The sequence below is a fragment of the Teleopsis dalmanni genome, chromosome 2 (assembly GCF_002237135.1).
Source record: "Teleopsis dalmanni isolate 2A chromosome 2, ASM223713v2, whole genome shotgun sequence".
Classification (NCBI taxonomy): domain Eukaryota; kingdom Metazoa; phylum Arthropoda; class Insecta; order Diptera; family Diopsidae; genus Teleopsis; species Teleopsis dalmanni.
The window spans coordinates 43,404,944-43,428,922 of record NC_051847.1 but is presented as its reverse complement, the minus strand read 5'-3'; the positions used below and the strand labels follow the sequence as shown (position 1 = coordinate 43,428,922).

At 27.8% G+C, this 23,979-nt stretch overlaps 4 protein-coding genes across 5 annotated transcripts in view; all 4 read right to left on the bottom strand.

Annotated features, from left to right (window-relative positions):
• LOC119682962 overlaps window positions 1-9,793 on the bottom strand; it is a 10,159-nt gene extending 366 nt beyond the window's left edge. The window contains exons 1-7 of one of the 2 annotated variants that reach the window (XM_038096543.1): window positions 9,643-9,793; window positions 9,406-9,580; window positions 8,250-8,464; window positions 7,292-7,436; window positions 6,992-7,227; window positions 6,646-6,933; window positions 6,450-6,585 (exon numbers count right to left, since the gene is read on the bottom strand). In XM_038096543.1, coding sequence (XP_037952471.1) covers window positions 6,450-6,585; window positions 6,646-6,933; window positions 6,992-7,227; window positions 7,292-7,436; window positions 8,250-8,464; window positions 9,406-9,580; window positions 9,643-9,766 — 1,319 coding nt within the window. In that variant the 5' untranslated portion in view covers window positions 9,767-9,793. Of the gene's footprint in view, window positions 1-980; window positions 1,117-1,170; window positions 1,459-1,516; window positions 1,753-1,809; window positions 1,955-2,039; window positions 2,255-2,802; window positions 2,978-3,038; window positions 3,187-6,449; window positions 6,586-6,645; window positions 6,934-6,991; window positions 7,228-7,291; window positions 7,437-8,249; window positions 8,465-9,405; window positions 9,581-9,642 lie in introns of those variants that run through there. The other variant, XM_038096542.1, reaches the window with a different exon arrangement.
• Window positions 9,794-11,512: 1,719 nt separating this feature from the next.
• LOC119674405 lies at window positions 11,513-17,727 on the bottom strand. The gene is made up of 8 exons (XM_038085543.1): window positions 17,577-17,727; window positions 17,354-17,519; window positions 15,185-15,399; window positions 14,280-14,424; window positions 13,988-14,223; window positions 13,618-13,905; window positions 13,362-13,497; window positions 11,513-11,663 (listed from the first exon to the last, which is right to left on the bottom strand). Exons 1-8 carry the CDS (start codon window positions 17,698-17,700, stop codon window positions 11,513-11,515), a joined length of 1,461 nt encoding a protein of 486 aa, XP_037941471.1. The 5' UTR covers window positions 17,701-17,727.
• A 1,412-nt stretch (window positions 17,728-19,139) lies between these two features.
• Window positions 19,140-20,559, bottom strand: LOC119674404 (odorant receptor 24a-like). Its single transcript, XM_038085542.1, has 5 exons — window positions 20,378-20,559; window positions 20,127-20,299; window positions 19,578-19,676; window positions 19,274-19,426; window positions 19,140-19,207 (listed from the first exon to the last, which is right to left on the bottom strand). The coding sequence occupies exons 1-5, from the start codon at window positions 20,541-20,543 to the stop codon at window positions 19,157-19,159; spliced, it is 642 nt and encodes a 213-aa protein (XP_037941470.1). The 5' UTR covers window positions 20,544-20,559; the 3' UTR covers window positions 19,140-19,156.
• Window positions 20,560-20,931: 372 nt separating this feature from the next.
• Window positions 20,932-21,459, bottom strand: LOC119674403 (odorant receptor 24a-like). Its single transcript, XM_038085541.1, has one exon. The coding sequence runs from the start codon at window positions 21,457-21,459 to the stop codon at window positions 20,932-20,934; it is 528 nt and encodes a 175-aa protein (XP_037941469.1).
• Window positions 21,460-23,979: the final 2,520 nt, after the last annotated feature.

Here is a 23,979-nt window from a genome sequence, read left to right as displayed (position 1 = left end):
TTAGTGTGACAGCTCAGCATTACACGCATCAATATAATACCCCGATAAATGCCCCATTGAAAAGAAATTACACCGATACCAATTGAAATTATACATTTGAATATTACTTCCTCCTTGTATAGCTTCCTGTTACTCTTGTAAAGTCTATCTTCTTTTGAGTCCTTGAATGCTTACACTCTTGCTGCATAACTCTTAGTGTTAACAGTCACCACGACACTCTCGTATAGAACCAATCTCACGTCCAGAACAACTAAAGTCGCGATTACATGAATTTTATGCTATCAGATCTCATCTACTGTTACACGACGCACTAGAAACCTATTTGTAGCTCGTTGTACTTCAAAACAGTATAAGTTGGTGCTAAATAAATTAATTACTTTTCACGACAAACAAGCTTTACCTTGGAAATCTATGTTATTCGAATCAGTCTGATTACAATTTAATAATTTCCGTCTTTTATAAGTTCGTTTAATAGGGTTTTCTACTTAATTAAGAATAAACCGCATTACTGATCAAGGAAATACTCGTAAGATACAACAACTATCTCATGATGAATAAGATGCATAAAAAGCAAAGGCAGTGTAATATCTTGATATAGTCATAAATGGAGTCAGTGAAATAGTTACTCAAATCAATCATTTTCAATTATTAAATTTAAAAAAAAAAACCATAGCCATTAAACCATCTTCAATTGTGTTCGTTTGTCGGAATATTCATTTGATGGATTCCCTTTTTTTTTGCATTGTAGCTACTATTCATTATTTTTGTCAATTTTTCGAGAGTATTGGAGTGTTTAATGCTTTATAAAATTACAGAAATTTTTAAGCCAAACATTTTATATATTTTTAATGTACGTCTATTTATAAATTGTATAGTGAGAACAGGGAGAGAAATCCATCACTTTTGTTATCGAAGTTGAATAATAAATTATTTAATTTTAAGAACCAATAAGACATAATAAATAATATTATTATAGTTACCCCATTTTAAGTTTTGATTTTGTTTCGATTGTTTCAGCGAGTTCGTTTATTGAAAGATTCATAAATGGAGTTTCGAATTCTTCACAGAATCTCTGTACAACTTGCGCACCATCCTTCGACCTATACGACTTTGCACCTATAATATTAATTTAGATTTTATTTATAATAATTATAAAAAGTTATTTTCTACCTTTCTGAGAACTATAAATTGTTGATATTGTCTCATCATGATTACTTATATCAGTTTCTTCCGTTATCAGGTCATCATCATCGTAACGAGCATCATAAATACCTCGACATGCATTGATAAGCACAAACTTTTGTGTATTTCGTAATGTTGTATTAGACATTATGGCATTGAAAACAGTATCCTTGATATTATATGTATCAGTCTTCGTATGTATTATATTATCTTCACCACCATGTGACATTACTACAATATATAAATTTTTCAATCCTGTAAAATTAAATCTTCTCACTGCAATGAAAAAATTTTAATAAACTTATGAGGTACATTTTTTTATATATTAGAATACCTTTGGACATAATAGATTTCACTTCTTCTGCACTGCCATCTTTTAAAATAATGAACGGAATTCTTTTGCTTTTGAAAGCTTCTCGTAATCGTTCGATATCGTTTATACTTTCAGATCTTATAGTGAATTTCTCAAAATTCATATGATTTATAATAATAACTAACGCTGGATTGATGTTAAAAAAATAACAATTCTCAGTTGTAGTGCTTAAGGAGGACAGTATATATCCTAAAGAGCTGTTTGTTTATAGGTACATATATATTCTAATATAAAAATATTAAAATTCAACTAACGTTTCTTTATATTTGATTACACCCCAATCTTCCTTTAATATATTCGCTATTTCTTGTATGCTTTTTTCTTCACCTGATTCAAACATCTGATTTAAAAACATGTAGGGAAACATCGATGGATTATTTTCATTTACAAAACCACAGGCTGCAGATAAAAATTATGTAAAAATTAATTACGAACTAGATTGTAGACAAGTCTGAACTGTATCATGTTCTATTTTTTAACTTACATATGCTTTGACATTGCAATAAAATGAGATTATCAACTGGTGGAAGTGCCGGAGAATTAGAGTTCCCAAAAAATTCCATTAGTTTCTCTTTGAATCGTATATCGTTTTGTATTGTAATAATTTCATCGAATTGGTTTGTATTGGTCTCCTCTGAAATGTATGGTTCAATGATTCCATTTTCAATACTAAATACACCTAGTGCCCATTCTAATCTTCTGTTAAATACAAAACAAAAATTGACAATTAATCTTAATTACAAAAACCATTAAGTAGTATGGTATATAATTTCACCAATCAATTTTTTACATTCATAAATTATATCAGCCCTAATAAGCAAAACGTAAGACAAGGTTCAATTTAGTAAGCTTAAAAAATTAAAGAATTGTTTATAGATGAACAAGAAAATAGTCAGAAAGACAGGTAAATGGATGGACAGTTGGATACACAGATGAATAGACAGATGGTTGGACAGATGGATAGACAAATTGATAGACAAATGGATAAACAGATGGATAGACAGATCTAGAGCACCATGAACATTGCTTAAATTAATCGTCTTTGTCTATAGATGAATAATATATATGTGTGTATACTGCTCAACGTTTGCTTTATTATACTGCAAACATTTTTACAAATTGAGTTTATATTTATCTCCTTTCAATAATATTAGTGTCAAAGTAAAACTTTGTCGGTATTTCTTATAAAAAAAGTTGAAAAAAAACTTGACTAAAACAAAAAAATTTTGTTAATAACTGTAACTTACGAATAATATGATTGAAAATGGGTACACAGCATAACTATTTTAGATAGATATCTAAGATGTTGATTACTGTTGATAGCTTTATATAGTTGTTCCAATTGCTTATCCAAGTTACAGCGACACATCAGTAAGAAAACGAAGTTAATATTAGTACAGCCTACATACTTTTCTTCCGAAACTACAATGTAATGAACTCTTTTTCATAGTTTTTATAAAATACCTCGGAAAAGTTACTATACCTTCCTTAAGAATATCACAGAATTTTATTATTGGTTGAAAATGGGGATTCCTCTCAATACACTCACATGCAATCATATAATGTTTCACTTTAAGCAAATTGTAGACATACTCCATACACTCCATGTTGAAGTCTTATATGCAACTGCTCCACACAACAATTAGGCAATCAAATGCATACATTACCTGAATTTCTTCCGTAATCTTTATTATATTTTTATTATTTTGTTAATAAATGATTCAGAGATAAAGTCCCCGTTCTCATTAAATGTGAAAGAATATAAAATCGTAGTGTTTAGTTACATATGCACATCGATAGGGTTCTGAAATATTTACAGGATTCAATAAAATTTCCAAGTAATTATATGCATAATATATAATCTGATAAATTTATATGTATTCAGATTTTGTCAAATTTATATCAAAAATTTTTATATAATTTATCAAATATATGACTACTTGAATAGTACATATACTATATAATTTAAGTCAATAGGCGGGTTGGGTAGTAAAATAGTGAAGCATTTTTTAAGTCCAAAAACTTTTCTAAGTAAATTTTTGGGCTGACCATACAGCTATTTCAAAGACCTGCAAATATTCCTCATCAGTATTTCTTAAAAATGTCTAAAAAATTACTAATCTTTTACTACGTTAAAGCTATTTGAGCCAGTGCACTTCAGCACTTTTACTCTTTCTTAACTCGAGGTATTTTCAAAACCCCTCTTTACCCCTCGACTGGATTATTGTTGATCACTTCATCAGTCTAAGCAATGATTGACCGCAGATCTGCATACCTCCCCGAGGAGCCTGTAACCATTCTAAGATTTGATAACGCGGTGTTGGTAAGTCTGTCAGTTTTCGCAAATAATTTCAGGGCTCTATCTTTTGTGATCTTATAAAGTTCCTATGAAGTTTGAAAGACAATAATGTACAATGACTATGTTAATTTTTATAACAGTGGTTTATGCGTTCAATAAATTATTATTATATAATTATTATATAAAGAGGTTTTTCGAACAGTAATGACTACAACAACAAATATTCATTTCATATTATTTTAATTAATTGAATTTTGGGCTGACAACCTTCATTAATGAACTTGAAGTCAATTCTTGTATTTAATTATTCGTAAATAATTTTTTGATACTGCAAATACCAGGAATCGAACTCGTGTCCTGCCAAATTTGAAGCTCATTATTATTACATATATTATTATACAAGTATTATAATTAGTTATCAATAAACAAAATAATTTGACAAAATTCTTAATTTTAAATTAAATGTACTTCGGCTTTAAACCCGGAGATAAAAAATGTCTCCAGATCTAAAATTTGGACACAGGCTTAATGCCTACAATCTTTAGCATAAAAATTATTTGCAGACAAATAAGCAATATACTCAGTTTTATATTAAAAGATCACTAATATTCGATACTTGGTGGTGAACAAAACAGTGGTATGATCAGCACTAGAGATTACTTGGAAAAAGGTTAAAAAAATTTTTGATTTTAAAAAATCCCGTTTTGTATTCAAAATAGATTTGTTATTATAGAGCACAATATTCTTTAGTATATATATCATATATATACATATATGAATAAATAAATGAAATACGTTTGTTATAAGTATGTTCTCATAAGACTTAATTAAAATTAATGTGTAAAAAATTATATATATAAAATTCGTTGTGGACCCCATATTCCAACAACGAATTATACAAATATTAAACTAGTTCTATCATATATATATAGCACAATAGCTTACACTTATAATAAAAAATTTATTAAGAAAGGTTATTTTAGTAGTAGCATAACTACTCTGTAGTGTTATAACTTCTGTAGTGTTCCTATTCCTCATTCTTGGAGAATTTCCAGTACCATTCTTTTGCAGTCCATCCCTTCCATTTGTAAAATATTACATTATATCGATATAAATTATTAACACAAAACAAATATTTTTTAAAACTCAAATGTTGGTTTGAAGACAACGACTTTGGTATCACAACTATTAAAATATTAACCCATTTTGAAACGAGACCCTAATCATGTTGGATATCTTATCATATCGTATAATTGAACTTAAAGAGAATTTTATAGATAAAGTAATAACAATGTTTACTGTAAATGTTTGATAATAATTCGACGTAATTTGATAATCACTTCTATCAGTCCACAATATAGGCTTTTTCCCCAAATCGTACAATAGGTCTATTTACACTACTTGAAATAAATCAACGTTAATGAACCTATAATAAAAGTATATTATTCATAACAAGTACATTTTGATTTCAGTGATATATGGAAGAAATATTTATATATTTAAACAAATAAAAAATGGTTAGTTTCCGTATCAGAAATAGGGACTTACTTATTATGTCGGTATACTGCACAAATTGGTAAAATGAATCCAGAGACATATGTGACATATTAAATAAAGTTAAAAATAATAATGCAATGAATATTAATGTAAAGATCAGTAAAGTTCCGCGCCAGGAAATAAATGCAAACGCAAATATAAATATAATATACCAACAAATAGGCCGATATGGGAATAGGAAAATAATTATGACCATACCCATTGTATGGTCATGATCGTCCTAGAGACCACGTTCTATTTGTTTTATAAGTCAATTTATTTAACTGCTAATCCTATTCGCAACAACAATAATTAAAGCAATAACAATTTTTTGTTACCAGATTGGGTGAAGAATATAAGATGATGGGAGGAATGACTTTACAGATGATCGGAAGTATTTGTATATATTAATAAACAGTTTTCATATTGTTCATAACTAACTGAGATGAAACTTATATTCTAATTCAGATTCTTTTTTGTTTTGGACTTGCGAAACAGTAACCTTATATCACACAATCATGGCGTATTTATATTATTCAAATATTATGAGATATCATCATAGTAATCATATATTTGAGATATTAAATACATAAATACATTATAGAATAATGTAATTTTTATAAATAATAACAAGTAATAATTTAATTATTATTAATTAATAATTCATGTTGTTTACATTATAAGAAAAACATTTTTTATTTATAAAATAAATAATATATATAGTAAAATTATATTCAAAAAACTTTTAAAAAAAATTTTTAATTATTTTTATTTTCATTTTCCTCATCATACAAAATTTTGCGTAACTCTCTATAGTTACTTAAGTTTTCCTTTATGTTTTTGAACTCCATCACAAGATTATGCGTTGTTCCTGGTTTAGCACAATATTCTGTCATCTGAGAATCCAAACTGAAATTAATTTTAATTTATTTTTAAATTAATATTTTTTTTTAATATTAATATTGAACACTTATTTGTATAGTAACAACACGGAAAGAAATCCATGAATTTCGTTATCGAATTTCAATAAGAGATAATACATAATAATATCATAATTACCCCATTTTAAGTTTTGATTTTGTTTCTATTGTTTCAGCGAGTTCGTTTATTGAAAGATTCATAAATGGAGTTTCGAATTCTTCACAGAATCTCTGTACAACATGCGCACCATCCTTTGACCTATACGACTTTGCACCTATAATATTAATTTAGATTTTATGTATAAACTTTCTAACTACATAAATTTTTTTTTTACCTTTCTGAGAACTATAAATTGTTGATATTGTCTCATCATGATTACTTATATCAGTTTCTTCCGTTACCAAGTCATCATCATCGTAACGAGCATCATAATTACCTCGACATGCATTGATAAGTACAAATTTTTCTGTATATTTAAGTGTTTTATTAGACATTATGGCATTGAAAACAGTATCCTTGATATTATATGTATCAGTTTTCGTATGGATTATATCATCTTTACCACCATGTGACATTACTACAATATATAAATTTTTCAATCCTGTAAAATTAAATCTTCTCACTGCAATGAAAAAATTTTAATAAGCTTATGAGGTACATTTTTTTTTATATTAGAATACCTTTGGACATAATAGATTTCACTTCTTCTGCACTGCCATCTTTTAAAATAATGAACGGAATTTTTTTGCTTTTGAAAGCTTCTCGTAATCGTTCGATATCGTTTATGCTTTCAGATCTTATAGTGAATTGCTCAAAATTCATATGATTTATAATAATAACTAATGCTGGATTGATGTTGTAATAATACAAATTCTCAGTTGTAGTGGTTAGAGAGTACAGTATATATCCTAAAGCGCTATGTTTATTTATTGATTAGTATATAATATATATGTTATGTATATACTAAAATGTGAGCTTACGATTCTTTATATTTAATTACACCCCAATCTTCTTTTAAAATCTTCACTATTTCTTGTATGCTTTTCTGTTCACCATGTGTAATCAACTGAGTAAAAAACATAAAAGGAAACATCGTTGGATTATTTTGATCAACTACACCACAGGCTATAAGTAAAGATTAAATGTTTATAAGACAATAAAAGTATTGTAACTTTTAATGAAGAAATGTCTATAGCATTTAAATATGTAAATAAAAATTAAGTAAAGTATATCAAAATTAATTTGAAAGTTAGTGATTCAATTGTGTACATAGTTTTTGTTTTGTGGTGTGTTGAAATGGTGTGCTCAACTCCCTAACATTAATATGTTGTATACGGACTAAAGTACCCCCTTTTTTAGCGCGACTTAATCCCCCTCGGAACCGCTTTCGTATTACCTCGAGGAGGGTCTCTTTAATGTTGGTATTTCAAGCCACGCACATGTGTCTGCACTATTTATTATTCTAGTTTCTGGTTCTCCTTTCCAAGTCTAGTTTCTTCGTTTTGAGGACTTGATTTAATATGACTTTATCGTTCGCCTACTCTCTGAGTTCGCTTTCATCTTTTCCACTATATTTTCGGGATTTATAGGTCCAATCTGCGCTATCATCTCTTCTCTTCTGTACATATTAATTTTAATGGTTTTCAAGAAATTCACGAAATGTTCAAAATCTGAAACCTCTAACCTATAAATGAAATATGATGACGCTAACTTTCTCTTATTTTCCTTTTTATTACATATATATATAGCACGATGCTTTAGTATGTTATTCAGTATTATTTCATAAAATCCTATATGAAATGATATGACTTTCAATTAATAACATTATGTTTAATTAAATTGTCTAATTGGAGTTACATATGAAAACGAATCGATATAAAGCCTATTTATTTCTTAAGGCACATATAGTAAATTAACAATTCATATAATTACACTTACTTATGCTTTCACATTGTATTAAAATAAGATTATCAACTGGTGGAAGGTTCCGAGAATTAGTGTTTTTAAAACATTTCGTTAGTTTCTCTTTAAATCGTACATCGTTTTGTATTGTAATAATTTCATCGGTTTGACTTGTATTTTGGTCCTCTAAACTGTGGGTCTCGCTGGTACCATTTTCGATAGCTGATAGCGGCGGTGGCCTTGCAAAACTACTGTTAGAAATAAAATAAAAATTTTAATACGGAAGCCTTTGTGATACAAAAAAAAAACTAGAGCTTTAACTTTACTATAATTTAAAAAACCTTTACTTGACTTTTCAGCAGTCATACAGCATAATGTCACTAACCATTTTTAATATTATTAATCTGGATTCACAATTCTTAGCATATATATAAATTCGATTAGAATCAACGAATTTGAACAAAACTTGTGGAAATGAACCACAAAACACTTGAAACCCAATCATTGAAAAACTAAATACCACCTTGTCTTCGGCAGATGTCAACATACGTTTATATTTTAAAGATAAAGCTACTAACCAAAAGAACTTGATAGACAATGATGTTAAGCGAAATGGAAAATTTATGCCAAGTCTAATGTGTAATAGCAATATTTACAGATCTGACGATGAGTCCGATGGCTATCAAATATTTTGATTTTTTATCAAAATTGCTCGTGTTTTCTCGTGTACAATCAACTGAGGCCTTCGAGAATAATACGTGATAGATTCAAGTCATAAACGCAATTTATTGGACTGGACCTTATTTTGAAAGATTTGAAATTTATATAATTGATCACGATAAAAACATGTTGATACAACTGCAGATTGTAACGAGAGTCTGACTGTCAGTAACGTATTCAAGGGAATTTTAAGGGTTAAATGACCCCCTGACAATATAATATATAATAAATAAATTTGATGATCTACAAAAAAAAAATACTAGTAAAATAATATTTGCTGGTGTATTTTTTCTCTCCACGAAGCGCAAAAGCCAATATCCCGATAGACCTAAGTTAGTTGCAGTATTTTTTGATTCAAACAATAAAATCCATTCTCTGTTGAATAAAAACTATATTCCTCTTTATAAACACACTTTTATATATAATAAAATAGTTATTTTATAAAACATAATTTATGTCATATATCACTTACGAGAAATTTGACATCAAATGTGAACACAATAGTATGATTTTAGTTACATATTTGAGATGTTCATTGCTGTTGATAGCTTCATATAGCTTCTCCAATTGCTTATCCATATTACAAGAACAAAGTAGTGAAAAAACAAATGTAATAGTTGTACAGCCAACATATTTTTTTTCCGAAACTACGATATACAATAAGCAACAACTACTTATATTGTTTATGAAAATACACCAAAAAATTTACCTTTCTTAAGAATATCACTAAATTTTATTACAGGTTCAATATATAAAAACCTCTCAATACACTCACAATCTACAATATAAGTTTTCACTTTTATCGCATTATATTCATACTCCATACACTCCATGTTTAAATATTAAACTTAACTGTTTCAGCAAAGACTTCAGAAATTAAACTATACTGTCTCAATTCCTTTAGACGATTTTCCCTCGTCATAGATATTTTATTTTTATTATATTTTTTGTATATTAACACACGAATATAAAAAAAACAGTGTTTAGTTAAATATGTTTATAGTTAGGGTTCTGAAATATTTTATGGGATTAAGGGTACATATACTTATCGTACCCTATTAGCTTATGTTTATATTGATTTCGTATAGATTTGATGTGAGAAGTGGCACATATTGGTGCATATTTATTGAATCAAGTACAATATATTGAACATAGCACAAGGCATATAAGTATTAGTAAGTAAATTTGTGTTTTTATTGAAAAAATCTGTTGAATGCTAGCTTCAATGGAATATTACAGGAAAATACGGGTAAACATAATACATAATACGGGTACACATAAAGGAACAATTTAATATTTTCGAATAACATCAAAAGTTTTAGCCCTTTATGAAACGAAACCCCAAATATGATGTATATCTTATCATTCCAAATAATAAGATATACAATGAATTTTATAGATAAGCGTTTAACAATAAGCACTTTTACTGATTATAGCTAGTTGAGAATAATTCAATATAAGTTGATAAATACCTTTATCACCCTATAATTATGACTCTACTACAAATAATACAATATATATTAATTTTCAAATTTAACAAAAGTTTCCGGTACACTTTTTAGACACGTATTACGAAATATTATTATACACCAGATATCAAATAAATATTATGAACTCAGATTATTCCCATCTCTGGGACAGTGAAAACTTGTAATATGATTCTAATAAGAAAACCATTATCAAAGGGTTCATTTATAATTAAATTAATACATTGGTTAATATACTCGTACTTTTTAATCATTTTTAATTACCTACACTTATTTGACACCTTTTAATTTGTTTAATTAATAGAAATAAACTATATATATATATATATAAGTAGCAAATATTCACAAAATATTGACTTTTTTGTGACCCACATTTTTGTTGACAAGCTTATCAATTTATATTGTATATAATAATATATACAAGGGCTGTTTTTTGAGTCTTGCGCCTAACAATGGAAATACAGTGGTTAATCACTGAAAATAGTTTTATTGTTTCATGAAGTATTCTCCATGATGATCGACACATTTCTGCATTCTATTGATTCAATTTTCGAAAAAGCTTTGACACTCTGAAGTTGGTATCGAGACATTTTTGCATTCTATTGATCCAATTTTCGAAAAAGTTTTACCTCTCTGAAGTTGGTATCTCCAAAACCATGTTTTTGGGCTTTGAATGTCTTAACGCCCTACGAAAACATTTATTTTATATATTATAACATATGGGAAATAATAATGCAATACATAATAGTTCAGTTTATGAAGACATTTATTTATTTAAATAAATTTACTTTAAATAGTCTAATGTCTATAACAACTATATATTATAATAATTACATATTAGATTGCCAATAAATATAATTACAGTCTAACCATAAATATACGGTAACATTATAATACATATACTTATAATAATAATACAGTTTATTAGAAATAAAACTGTCTGAACTTTATTTTTGATTTCTAATAAAAAATTATTAATTTTTATAAACGAAATTATTTATTTTAATAATTAATTTTATTTAATAATATAAATTATTTTTTAGAAATTACAATATAATATATGTATAGCAAAACATTTCAAACAATATTTATTTAATTAATTTTATTTTGATTTTCCTCGTCATCTATAATCTTGAATAACTCCTTATACGTACTCAAGTTTTCCATTATATTTCTAAACTCCATAACGACGTTATGCGGTGTTTCCGGTTTTGTACAATACTCAGTAATTTTAGATTCAAAGCTGAAATTTATATATAATTTTATATACATTAATGTGATAATTATTAAATTAATTTTTTGTTTATGTGTTAAATGATATTAATTAAATCACTGATTTTATAGTGGGAGTCATTTTTCAAATTCACCCTGACATAGAATATCGTATGGATTTAACATCCCGCGCATTTTTCCATTTAACAACAAATTTTAGTAAAGTCAGCTATTTTGAGCAATATTTTCCTCTACGCTATATGTCGATGTAGCTTATTTCTAAGGATTTCGAAGTTTAAAGCTTTTTGCATTGATTATACTAAGAAAAACTACAAACGCCATCTAGTGCTAACAAATAACAAATCAAAAACGTACCGAATGTTGTTGATGATTCATATCAAAACTTTTTTATTTAAAAGAGTCATATCTCAAAAACTAAGCTATATTGATATATAGAGTACTGAAAACAGTTGATCGAAATAGTCATCTTGACAAAAATCCGTAGTCAAATTGACATAATCAGGAAATCCGAAGCCAGGATATTTAAGAAAATACTAACAATAATTTATATGTCATGAATTCTATAAAATCCATATTTTACTGAAATATTAAAATTTTTAGCAACATATTGTTGTACAAACGATAGTGATTAGTCATCACGGACTCAATTACGTGTTGTATTCCTGAGTCAGCACTTTTTTTAATACCAATGCCTTTCTCTATTTTGTTGCTTCCCATTCTTTTACAATTTATGGAGTTATTTCGAAAACTAAAGAGTCTAGAATAAAGTTACTATGTTAGCTTGCACTTAATTCTATCAATTTGTAAAGTATATTCATCTCTAGTTTAGATTTGATATTATCCAATCTCGGTGTTTTGGAGCATTTATTTGGATCATAATATAATCTGGTATAATAGCAAACTAGCTGGTATAATAAGACATTTTAGTAGAGGTCCTAAGGAACCTCAAGATTGATCCGATCAATAAATACATAAAGGATAGAGCCCTGAAATTATTTACGAAAACTGGCTTACCAACACCGCGTTATCGAATCTCAGAATGATTACAGGCTCCTCGGGGAGATATGCAGATCTGAGGTCAATTATTGCTTTGTCTGATGAAGTGATAAACAATAATTCAGTCAAGGCGTAGAGAGGGGTTTTGAAGAAACCTCGTAGTCAATAGAGAGTAAAATTGCTCAAGTACACTGACTCAACTAGCTTTAACATAATATAAATATATACTAGTTGGTATATCAGAGAATCTTAAACTAAAATTTAAGATAGATTAAATTTTCTAATTAAAACACAAAGTTGAAACATCCTATATGTACAACTATTTTTCGGGTATAAGGTGCAATAATACTATGGTAATTTGAATTATAACAGGAAGATAAGCATAATGAGTAAAAACTAGTTCATTCATAAATATAAAATCAAATTAGTATCAAATTAGTATTTAACAAACTAAGGTTGTTGAACTGTATTACCCAAATGCCAAACTAAGACCTATGGATATATATTAAATGAAGTACAGGTTATATACTCACAAAAAATTTACTATAAACCTAATTACTTAGATTAAACAGAGATAGCACTAACAATACTCATTGATAAATTTAAATAAAGAAGTATGCCAAAAATAAAAAATTTAGTTTTTAGAAATGATAATGACTTTTCAGAAATGATAAGATAAAAATTATTTCGTAGAATACGTATTAACAATTACCTCATTTTTCTTTGTAAATTTGTTTCGATTGTTTCAGCGAATTCATTTATCGAAAGATTCATAAATGGGCGTTCAAACTCTTCACAAAACTCTTTTACAACTCGCGCACCATCCTTTAACATATACGAGACCGTTCCTATAATGTCAATATATAAGTATATATAAATAAGTATTTTCAAACTCGTATAAGTTATTCGTACTAATAATTTTAATATATATTTTGAATCTAATACATTCTAATTATAATATTTTGTACCTTTCTGAGAACTATAAATTGTAGTTAATGTCTCATCCTGATTGCTTGTATCAGTTTCTTCTACTTCCAACTCGTCATCATCGTAACGTGGGTCATAAGTACCACGACATGCATTGATAAGTACACATTTTTCTGTATTTTTTAGTGTTTTATTAGAAGTAATAGCATCTAAAACTGTATCCTTAATATTATATGTATCGGTTTTGGTATATATGACATCATCTTCATCACCATGTGACATCACCACAATGTATAAATTTTTTAATCCTGTAAAATTAAATCTTCTCACTGCAATAGTAATAGTACATTACATTAATTGGGGCAATATTTTTATTTATTACTAATAAATATCGAATAGCTTTCAACATACCTTTGGACATTAGACGTTCCACTTCTTCTGCACTGCCATCTTTTATAATTATAAAAGGAATCTTTTTGCTTATAAATGTATTTCGCAATCGTTCAATATCATAGGCGCTTTCAGATCTAATAGTGAATTGCTCAAAATTCATATGATTGATTATAATAACCAATGCTGGATTGATGTTGTAATAATAACTACTCCCAGTTGTTGTGGTTAGAGAATACAGTATATATCCCATAGAGCTATTTTTTTTATTGATTAATATGTGCAACTACGACTATATAAAAATTTAACTTACTTTTCTTTATATTGTATTACACCCCAGTCTTCCTCTAAATAATTTGCGATTTCCTGTATACTTTTGTCCTTACCATGTTCGACTATCTGATTAAAAAACATGAAAGGATATACAGCGGGGTTATTTTCATCAACTGGCATGGTTGCTATAAATCATATTGAAAAAGTTATTTCTCTGTAATTTTTAAATATACTAACTAATCATATATATGGTGCAATATACAGTTATGAAGTAAAAAATATTATATGTGAATATATGATTACAATTGTAATTCATCTCGAAACACAAGTTATATTCACATTGACAAGTTTTACAATATAAATAATAGGTTCTTAAATTATTTTTTATCGTTAATAATATAACATATAAGTTTCATATGTTACATATCTAGAGAAGAGTTCATTAAGGTGGATATGGACCCCAATTCTGCCATATATACCTAAATTAATGTAGTACTCAGAAGAACAATTTTGACGCTAATAAATTTGCACCAAATTCTGTTTTTCAGAACATGAATTCATAAACATCAGTTGCAAGAATTCAATCGATCTGGTAGTTTAAAATATAACTGAATCAATTTTATTAATGTTATGGTACCAGAAACAATCAGCTAGAAGCAAAAACCGTTAACAACCCCTGCTAGAGTTTCATCGCTAACTAGAAAGGTGAACCACAATAATAATTCTAATACAGCAATGGACATTATTAATCAAAACTTCTATATAAAATATGGAATTATTTCGATGTCCAACCAGTTTTCTCTATTTTGAATATAAAATATACTTAATACATATTTAATTGCAGAAGAGTGCCAAAATAGGGAACAGGACAATAACTAAACTATTTAAGGTCTGTTTAATTTCTAAACACTATACTATATTAAAAGACCCCAATTTTAAGCTTACTTATGCTTTGACATTGCAGTAAAATTAAATTATCAACTGGCGGAAGTGCTCGAGAATTGGAGTTCCGAAAAAATTCAGATAACACCACTTTTAACATTACATCGTTTCTTATCGTAATAATTTCATCAATTGTATTTGAATTTGAAGTAGTCTCCTTTGATCTGTTAGGCTCACTATTGCTATTTTTAACAGCAGATGACTCAGGTGATGGTGGTCTAAAAATAAAAATAATAAAATATAATTTCAATATAATAGATTTTAATCGGAAGATCTAAAAAAATGTTAATAAAAGAAGCGAATACAAATACTACCAAAAATAGTAATTATTTTAAATATGTACAAATTATATTAAATGATATAGCATAGATAACTCTTAGAGTATAATGTTATCTCTATCAATAAATATTAAAATCTTCAATAGAGCAATATTTTTATTATAAAAGAAAAAACGGGACGTGTTTGTCGAAATTATTCTCACCCACTAGAGCTGATGTGAACGATCCAGAAACTTTAGTAAAACCTAAACCATTAAAATTTCGTCCATATCATTATTTAACGATAGTAATTAGTCATAACGTCTTGTAAAAAAATATTCTATAATAAGTTTTTCAAGATAAACCCTTTACGATTAAGCAAACATTACCAACCATATTAAGGTTACTACATTTATTAGTAATCAAGGGCAAACAAGAGCCATACAAAGGATAACTGTAAGGTTACCAATTTTATTGGTAATCAAGAGACAATTTAAGTTATTCAATTGTTCACCATCCGGGCTTCAACCAATCTAGATTCCTAGTCAAAGCAGAATAAGATTAAATAAAAAAACACAGTTTAATTATATTTAATGCTCCTATGGATGTCTCCGATTTCTATTTGCCTTAATACCGATAACAGAGATGACCACCTTTATATTAACATATTGTTGATCTAGCATACAATACCATAATAGCTACTATAATTTCTGGTTCTGGGAAATTATTATCAGGGACCGAATCAACATTGCTAGAACAATTGCAGTTATTTAAGGCTGTTGATGTATGAGAGCATATGCTATTGTGCGTAAGTACAACAAATTGCATAAGTTATGGAAACAGACTAAAAAAATAGATATTCATTTTATCAATTATTACCCCGCTTTGACTAGCAATAGAAACATAATATTGGAGTTGTACATCTTTATCAGATTTTAGTACTGCTCACCGGTAAGAACAAAATATCTTTTAAACTACAAAAATTTTATGGATCTTTTGCATTTCTGTGAATTAAAAGAAATCCACTTAAATGAGGTCATCAGGAAATAGGAATAGAAAAAATTAATAAAACACTGGCTTAATATGTAGGCTAAGATCAGGCAAAACGAGAATTTATTCTAACAAAAATAAAAAGTAGCATATTTTCGCTAAGCTGAAAAAACTTGAGAAATCTATTTAGTTATTTTACTGGCCATTGCAATCGGCGATATTACTTAAATAAGCTGAGGTTTTCCGACAATGATGTCTGTCACAAATGTCACTAAGAATATGCTCACAGCATAATCTTTGTGGGCGTAGAATACTTCGCGAACAAAGACTTCACTATATAGTTGGTATTATTATGCCTTAATATGAATTATGGAATATCAAATCCCAAAAACCGTGTTAAAATATATAAAAAGCTTAAAAAGTTTGACCTTTAATAATAATAATTCAGAAACTCAATAAGCTGGATCTAGTCATATCTATGTTGTATGCTTATGAGGCATGTGGCAATAAAACGATAAATACTCGCTTACTATGAAAATTTGAAAGATATTTACTGATCAGACACTGGAACTAACTAAGCATATGGTGAACATGGTCCACTACTACAATACATGCATTTTGATTGACAAATTTAATATGAAAATTATAAACAATTTAATATAATTTTTAGCGCTATAATAAAAAAAAATTAAGTTAATACATAAAATTCTATAGCATTATATTTATATGTATTAGATTATATATTATATATTCAATGGTTTATACACCTAACCACCTTCATTGCGAAATGAATTCCTCATAAATAATATCTCACAGAAAAATAAACGGATGTATGGGGTCTCACTATCTCTTACTACTACCAGTTATTATTTACATTTCCCATTTAAGTATAAAATATAAATAATTTTTGCAATATATCACTTACGCTTGAATATGTGAACACACCATTATAATTTTGGATACATATTTCAGATAATCATTGCTATTGATGGCTTCATATAATTTTTCCAATTGCTTGTCAATGTTGCAGAAACACAATTGTCTGAAAATGAAGGTAATAGTCGCATAACCTTCATATTTGCTCGATGCAACTATAATAGTCGAAATTTTTCTTCATATATATTATAAACATATCTGGAAAAACTTACCTTCCTTAAGAATATCGCAATACTTTCTTTTGGGTTGGTAAATTGACAAGCTTTCCATACACTCACATTCTATCATATAGAAATCAATTTTTATTGAATTATAACTATATTCCATAGATTCCATGCTGAATTCTTAAAAGCAAATGTTTCACCGAAGAATTCCAAAACCAAACTGCCCAAAATATTTATTCTTCCCCCAAAAATTAATGTTTATTATATTTGTTTTTATATTTTTATTATATTATTAATATATGATTCACAGGTAAAGCGGAAAACATTAGTTGTGAAAGAATAAAAAAAGAGCGTTCAGTTATACATAATTGTAGTCAGGGTTCTGACATATCACCATAGTTAAGGCAAGGTTCAATCAAATTATCTGTGTATTAACAATTTATAATATGATTAGACTATTAATGGTTCAGGTATTAATAATGAGTACATTGGTATATCCAACATAAATGTAAATAATAAATAACGGATATTTATAATAAAATTCATTAAAAATCTTTTTATATATTAATAATACAAATTACTATCATATTTTTATATTATTATATTTTAATTATTATTGAAAACCTAAATTCAAGAAATATAAATAATATTTATATATTACATTTATACATATTATATTATTTTAATATATATTATATATATTATTATATTTAGAAGGGTTCGAGCAGTAATAAAGAAACAACAACTACAAAAATTTCCTAACAATACTCGAATACTTATACTAATACTAATAACTAACAACACTAATACTGAATACAAAAATTTTTGTAGTTGTTTCTTCATTATTGTTTGAACCCATCTAATTTTTTTTTCGTCATAAGATGTGTCACGTAATCGACACAAAAATCCAATTTCTTATTATAGTTAATTTATTAATAAAATATATATATATATATTTATATATATATATTATATTTATATATATATACTTACTGTATTTAAGTAATTTTAATATTAATACATAACCAATGAAAGCAGTTTTGATATATTAACCCATTTTGAAACGCAGCCCTAAATATGAAGGATATCTTATCAATCATTATAATAAGATTTGCAGTGAATTTTGTTGATAAGAATATAACAATTGACGTTTCATGACACTTATTAAGAATAATATAATTTGAACAATACTTATAATGGATACACTTATAATTAAGATAACACTCCTTAAGGTACATTAGTTACAAAGACTGTCTTGATATAAGCAGGGGCCAGTTCAAGTTGCTGTTGTACATAAAAGTCAAACGATTATGCTTCCAATACAATATACTAAGCTACTACCTCTATAAACAGTAACTGCGTTAGAGTTGAGCGCGATAGGACCGACATCAAAGAGCGATGGCAATAAAGCGGTACCAAATCCTAGTCAAAGAATAGTTTTCTATTATAGCGAAGTATGGATGTACTAAGGTTCTTTAAATAATTTTACATAAAAACTTTCTCATGGTATGAGTTTCATGGATTTTTTAAATATATTTTTGATATATCCTACTATATAATTAAAAAAAATTTGGATTTTTACTGTATTCATAACGAATCTAAAAACCACAACTCTATATTCTCTTAATTTACAAAAATGATTTGACCAATGCAATCAATGATCCTGTAAAACGCAATATCTGTAAGAAAAATTATATTCAATTCTATATATAAATATATATTTCAGTATATATCGTAATTATTACCGATGCAAAAGCTGGTAAAGATGGTGCAAAAAATGGTACTTTAACAACTAGAGGGCGTTGTGCACGCAACATCAGTAATAAAACCATTTTTTGAATATTTTTATCTCTCTTATACCAGTGACTGCAATAAGCTTCTTCACTTACTTCTTGTGACTGAAAATAGGTAAATATTAAATAATATTATGAATAAAGCATGTCTAATATAAATAGGGTCTTCGTATTTAATACTGTTCAATCTTATTTTTTAAAGCTTGAATTTGAATATATCAAATGCTTATATTATATGTAATTTTATATATCTTACGCTCTCAATAACAGCTGATCCACCATAACAAAATAAAAATAACTCCATTGTCACACATATGGCATAAACAACGTACAGTACAATTCCAATACCAGTGAGCTGCAGGAATAAAAATTATAGTTTAGGTTATCATGAAAGATATAATATTTAATATATATATATGGTACTTAAAATATGAATGTATATATAACAAAGGTTGCTTTAGTTAACTTTAGTTGAAGTTAACGATGGATTTCATGAAGTAGACATTGGATCTGACATACTTTTCATAGATCCAATTTAAATAATGTAGAAAAGCTGGATTTAAAGCTATGTATTTGCAATTATAATATACAAGTCTATTTATATCGGTTGTTTCTCCCAATATAAAGAACAAGTTATGGTATAGAAAGCAATTGCTAATATAATATATAATATATTTTTAAAACCTGTACTAAAAAAATTTATATTATAATTTCTAATTGATCCACATTCTAGTTTAAAAAAAATTATAACGATTCCTTATGATCCTTTATAAAACATATAGATTGATTTAATAATTGAACTTACAAATAAAATTGCTACAACACTTGTGCCTATAATCATACTCGATGACACAAAATGACTTAAGGTAGTAATAGCCATTATCTTTGAAAAACGTTCAGTCAGTACCGATATTTCATTATGTCGTTCTATAATTAGTTTTAGTTTTTGTTCACATCTACTTGAATTTTTGTCAGTGTCTGTAATATGATTAAAAAATTAGAATAGTGTAAACATATTGTATGTATTATAAATGTAATTTTTATAATATTACTTACCAGTTAATTCTGCCAAAGTAGAAGTAATGTCCAATTGAACACATTTTAAAAGCGCTGTGATATATAAGCAATAGGAAAAAAACATGCAATCTGAACCAACAAAAGAAAATGGCGTAATAAATCCATGCCAAGCAATATAGATATAGGTTATTGGATACATCGGCATTCTACATAACACCTGAGGTAACCTTTTTCCAAAGAGATATTTAAAAATTTTTTATTTATTTATATTTAAATTCATAATTATTTAAATTTAAGATTGATATAACAAAATATCTTAACTAAATAAAAAAATTAATATCGGTAGTATAGAGGGTTTTTGAGAATTTTGGCTTGGAACATTTCTAAAATTATGGATTAACTACAATTTTTAAACAAAAAAATATATAATAACAAATTCATTTATCTCCCTTTTTTACAGTAGTAAAATATGTATGATTGAATGGAACAATATAGTCCTATATGTAATGACCGCGAAAGTCCACAAATGACTTAAATAATGTATACTGACACCCTTAAGTAGTATATCTTTTTATAAATGCATATCACATATCTTACATGAGCTTAAATGGCATTTCGTGTGCATAATCCAAATCACTTAAATATCGAAATAGATTGGAGACCAATGGACGTATTGTGAATGTAGTTGTAGTACAAATGGCCAAAAAGAAAACGATAGCTGATAGACGTGTCGTTAGCGTGAAGAGTTCGCGCCTCAATTGATTTTTAGGTTCACTATTTTCTTGTTTTAACAATAATACCCGAATCCGTTCCATGAGCGAAGAGAACTCATCACGATACATCCAAATGCTGATCATTTTAAACAGAGACATTGTACTAGTAGCAGCAGGACATAACGCATCCAATGCAGTTAGCGGATCAAGTGATAGATTATAGATGCCAAAAGTGAGTTCCGCTGTAACACATGAAGCCAAATTTATGAAATTTATTGCAGCCCATATATAGAGTGTATATGTTTTTGGTGATTCTGGATCACAACCTATTAAACGTAAACTATACTTTGGTATCAAAAATAAATGTTGCTCCAAAGGATATTGATCAGTTAAGAACTGCGGTAACATCTTAATCTTTATCTAATATTTTTAAAAATTTTTTAAACTCAATGTACACCTTTTCCTTCACTTCTAGTAGCTTATGAAGTGTACAAGGAAAGTTTTCTGTTTTTATAGGAACTGGAAAGTGCGTAGGTAATTGAGAATTACTGCATGTCTTATTTTTCTAACTTTCTAGAAAAACTTTTTAAAAGTTACTAAAATCATGCTAATTAGACTTATTTAAATATAATGTGGAGGATAATTGATTTAACACGCTCAATGGGCGGAACTGAACTATTACGGCTGAATAATTATTGATTAAATTTTATTTTAAAAATGACACCTCTTTTGAAAAGTTTCTTAACTTTTCTTAATATAATAATAGGTTTAACAATAATAGAAACAACACTGTGCATTTGTGAAAGTTTTATTATTAAAATATGTTATAGTACTGCTTGATATATATTCAGTTGTTGAACTATGAAATTAGAGAAATATTAATTTAAATAAAAAAGTTTAATTAACACAATGTTTTATCGAATTATCACACGGATAAAACATTTTCATATTTTGTAACCGATATAAATTCAAATTCTTCAAAATTATTCTATATAATTCCTTCATATATCAGCTACATACACATAACAACTAACAACGTATTAACAGTACCAAAAACTACAATGGAATGTTCAATGTGTAGGCGGATAGAAGATATAGTCAAACGATTCGGGCCTTTCTCTTACATAAGCTATAAATTTTATTCACCATTTTGTTCTATCTCAATCTTACTATCTGTTCTCTATTATTTTGACTGTTCTTCTAGAAAAAAAATTAAATATTTATTATCACCTTGAAAACTAATGAACTATCTGTCGGTAATTATGTGGCAATTGTGCTAATCAATCAACCAACAACAATAAAAACAATACTGATAATAAACATTTCAGGATGTCTTTGATTTTGATCCGCCTCTCAACTAAGCATAGGCCGTCCATAAGTCGCTTTTACCTTACTCGTCGCAATGCGATCATCTTCAATTCGACAATACTTTTATCGTTATTCTCTCATGTTATAGAATAGATCAAATAAAAAATACATCAGGTACTAGCATCCAATAGAGCAGAGTACTGTGACCACGACTAATCATTTGTTCTTCTAACCAACCCTAACTGAACAGAAAGCATTCCGCCATTCAATTGAAAGACAGAATGTCGGTTGTTGAGAACAGAGCTTTACAGAGACAGCACTAAAACTGATAAAATCCCTGTTAATTCTCTCCAGTTTGTTTTTAGTTGACTTCTTTCTCTTCTTACCCAACGGTTATAATACAAAACTTACTATATAATTAAGTTAATGATTTTTTTTCTTAGCGTATGTCCTATCAACACAAATTTTTATTTACGTAGTACTACAATCGTGTTTCTAAAATTTATTTTGAATCACAATTCTTGATTTATAATTCTGTTGGGACAAACTTAACGACTCTATATCAACACTGCCTTTTTTTAATCCTAAAGTGTGTTGACACATTAGATTAATTCCATAGATTAAACATGTCTTTTCTAACATTTTTCGTATTATTTACCCAATTTTTAGTATAGAAATGTTCTAGAACTTTTATATCGTTTGAAAATGTTATTAAACTAGTACTATATATGCACAAATTTTTATTTCCTTTTTCTGGTCGATGGTGTTTTCACATACACAATACATGCCCAAATTTTTTTAAATAAGCCTTACGCAAAAGTTAAACCCCCAAGAAATTGATTTAATCTGTCCATGGCCAAATAGTAGGATTGCCCGGAGTAAGTAATTGTAATGGTATATGGATCAGGCTAAGACCTTTATGCACTGCGTCCAGCTTGATCTATTGCGCACCCCTTTATATTTACACATTTAGTATCTCGACGGATCAAACCAGATCCTTCAGAATGTTTTTTGAAGGTCTTTATCCTTTATTTGGTGTGCACCTAAAATTTTGTGTCTTATGTCTTGTATCACAGTTGGTGATGGCCCGGAGTTATTTATCTTTTCGAACGACCAAGTTCTACTCGCCGCTTTAAAGAGGGTCTCATCAGATTACAAGAACAAGAACGTTGCCATTCGTCTTTTCAGCTGAATAAGTTTTGCTCGTCTTTCTAAACAAAGAAGTCTTTAGGTTACAACAACAATAATTTCTAACCTAAAATATCCCTTTACATTTTTGTATAATTTCGGGATTTCGTAGTATTCCGAATTTTTTCATTTATAACAGTTACTTAAGCAATAGAAAAAAGAAAATAATAATAAGGTGCGCTGATTCTGAGCTTCACATTTGGCAGGACCCGAGTTTGATTCCTGGTACTTGCAGTCTCAAAAAAAATTATTTACGAATAATTAAATACAAGAATTATTTCCAAGACCACTGATGTTGGGTATTTGGCAATACTCGAAACAGCTGTATAACAGTTGTCAGCCAAAAATTCAATTAATTAAAATAATTTTTTGTTGTTGTAGTTCACTACTGTTCGAAAAAACCTCTTTAAAAATATTTATATAATTTTATAA

Coding starts and splice junctions, on each gene's coding strand:
- LOC119674405 (XM_038085543.1), bottom strand. CDS start 17,700: ATGGAATCTATGGAATATAGTTATAATTCAATAAAAATTGATTTCTAT. Junction 15,400..17,353: donor GTGTGTTCACATATTCAAGC/GTAAGTGATATA, acceptor TTTTATTTTTAG/ACCACCATCACCTGAGTCAT. Junction 11,664..13,361: donor AATTTACAAAGAAAAATGAG/GTAATTGTTAAT, acceptor TATAAATTTCAG/CTTTGAATCTAAAATTACTG.
- LOC119674404 (XM_038085542.1), bottom strand. CDS start 20,543: ATGCCGATGTATCCAATAACCTATATCTATATTGCTTGGCATGGATTT. Junction 20,300..20,377: donor TACTTTGGCAGAATTAACTG/GTAAGTAATATT, acceptor ATCATATTACAG/ACACTGACAAAAATTCAAGT. Junction 19,208..19,273: donor CTTTACCAGCTTTTGCATCG/GTAATAATTACG, acceptor TTTTTCTTACAG/ATATTGCGTTTTACAGGATC.
- LOC119674403 (XM_038085541.1), bottom strand. CDS start 21,459: ATGTTACCGCAGTTCTTAACTGATCAATATCCTTTGGAGCAACATTTA.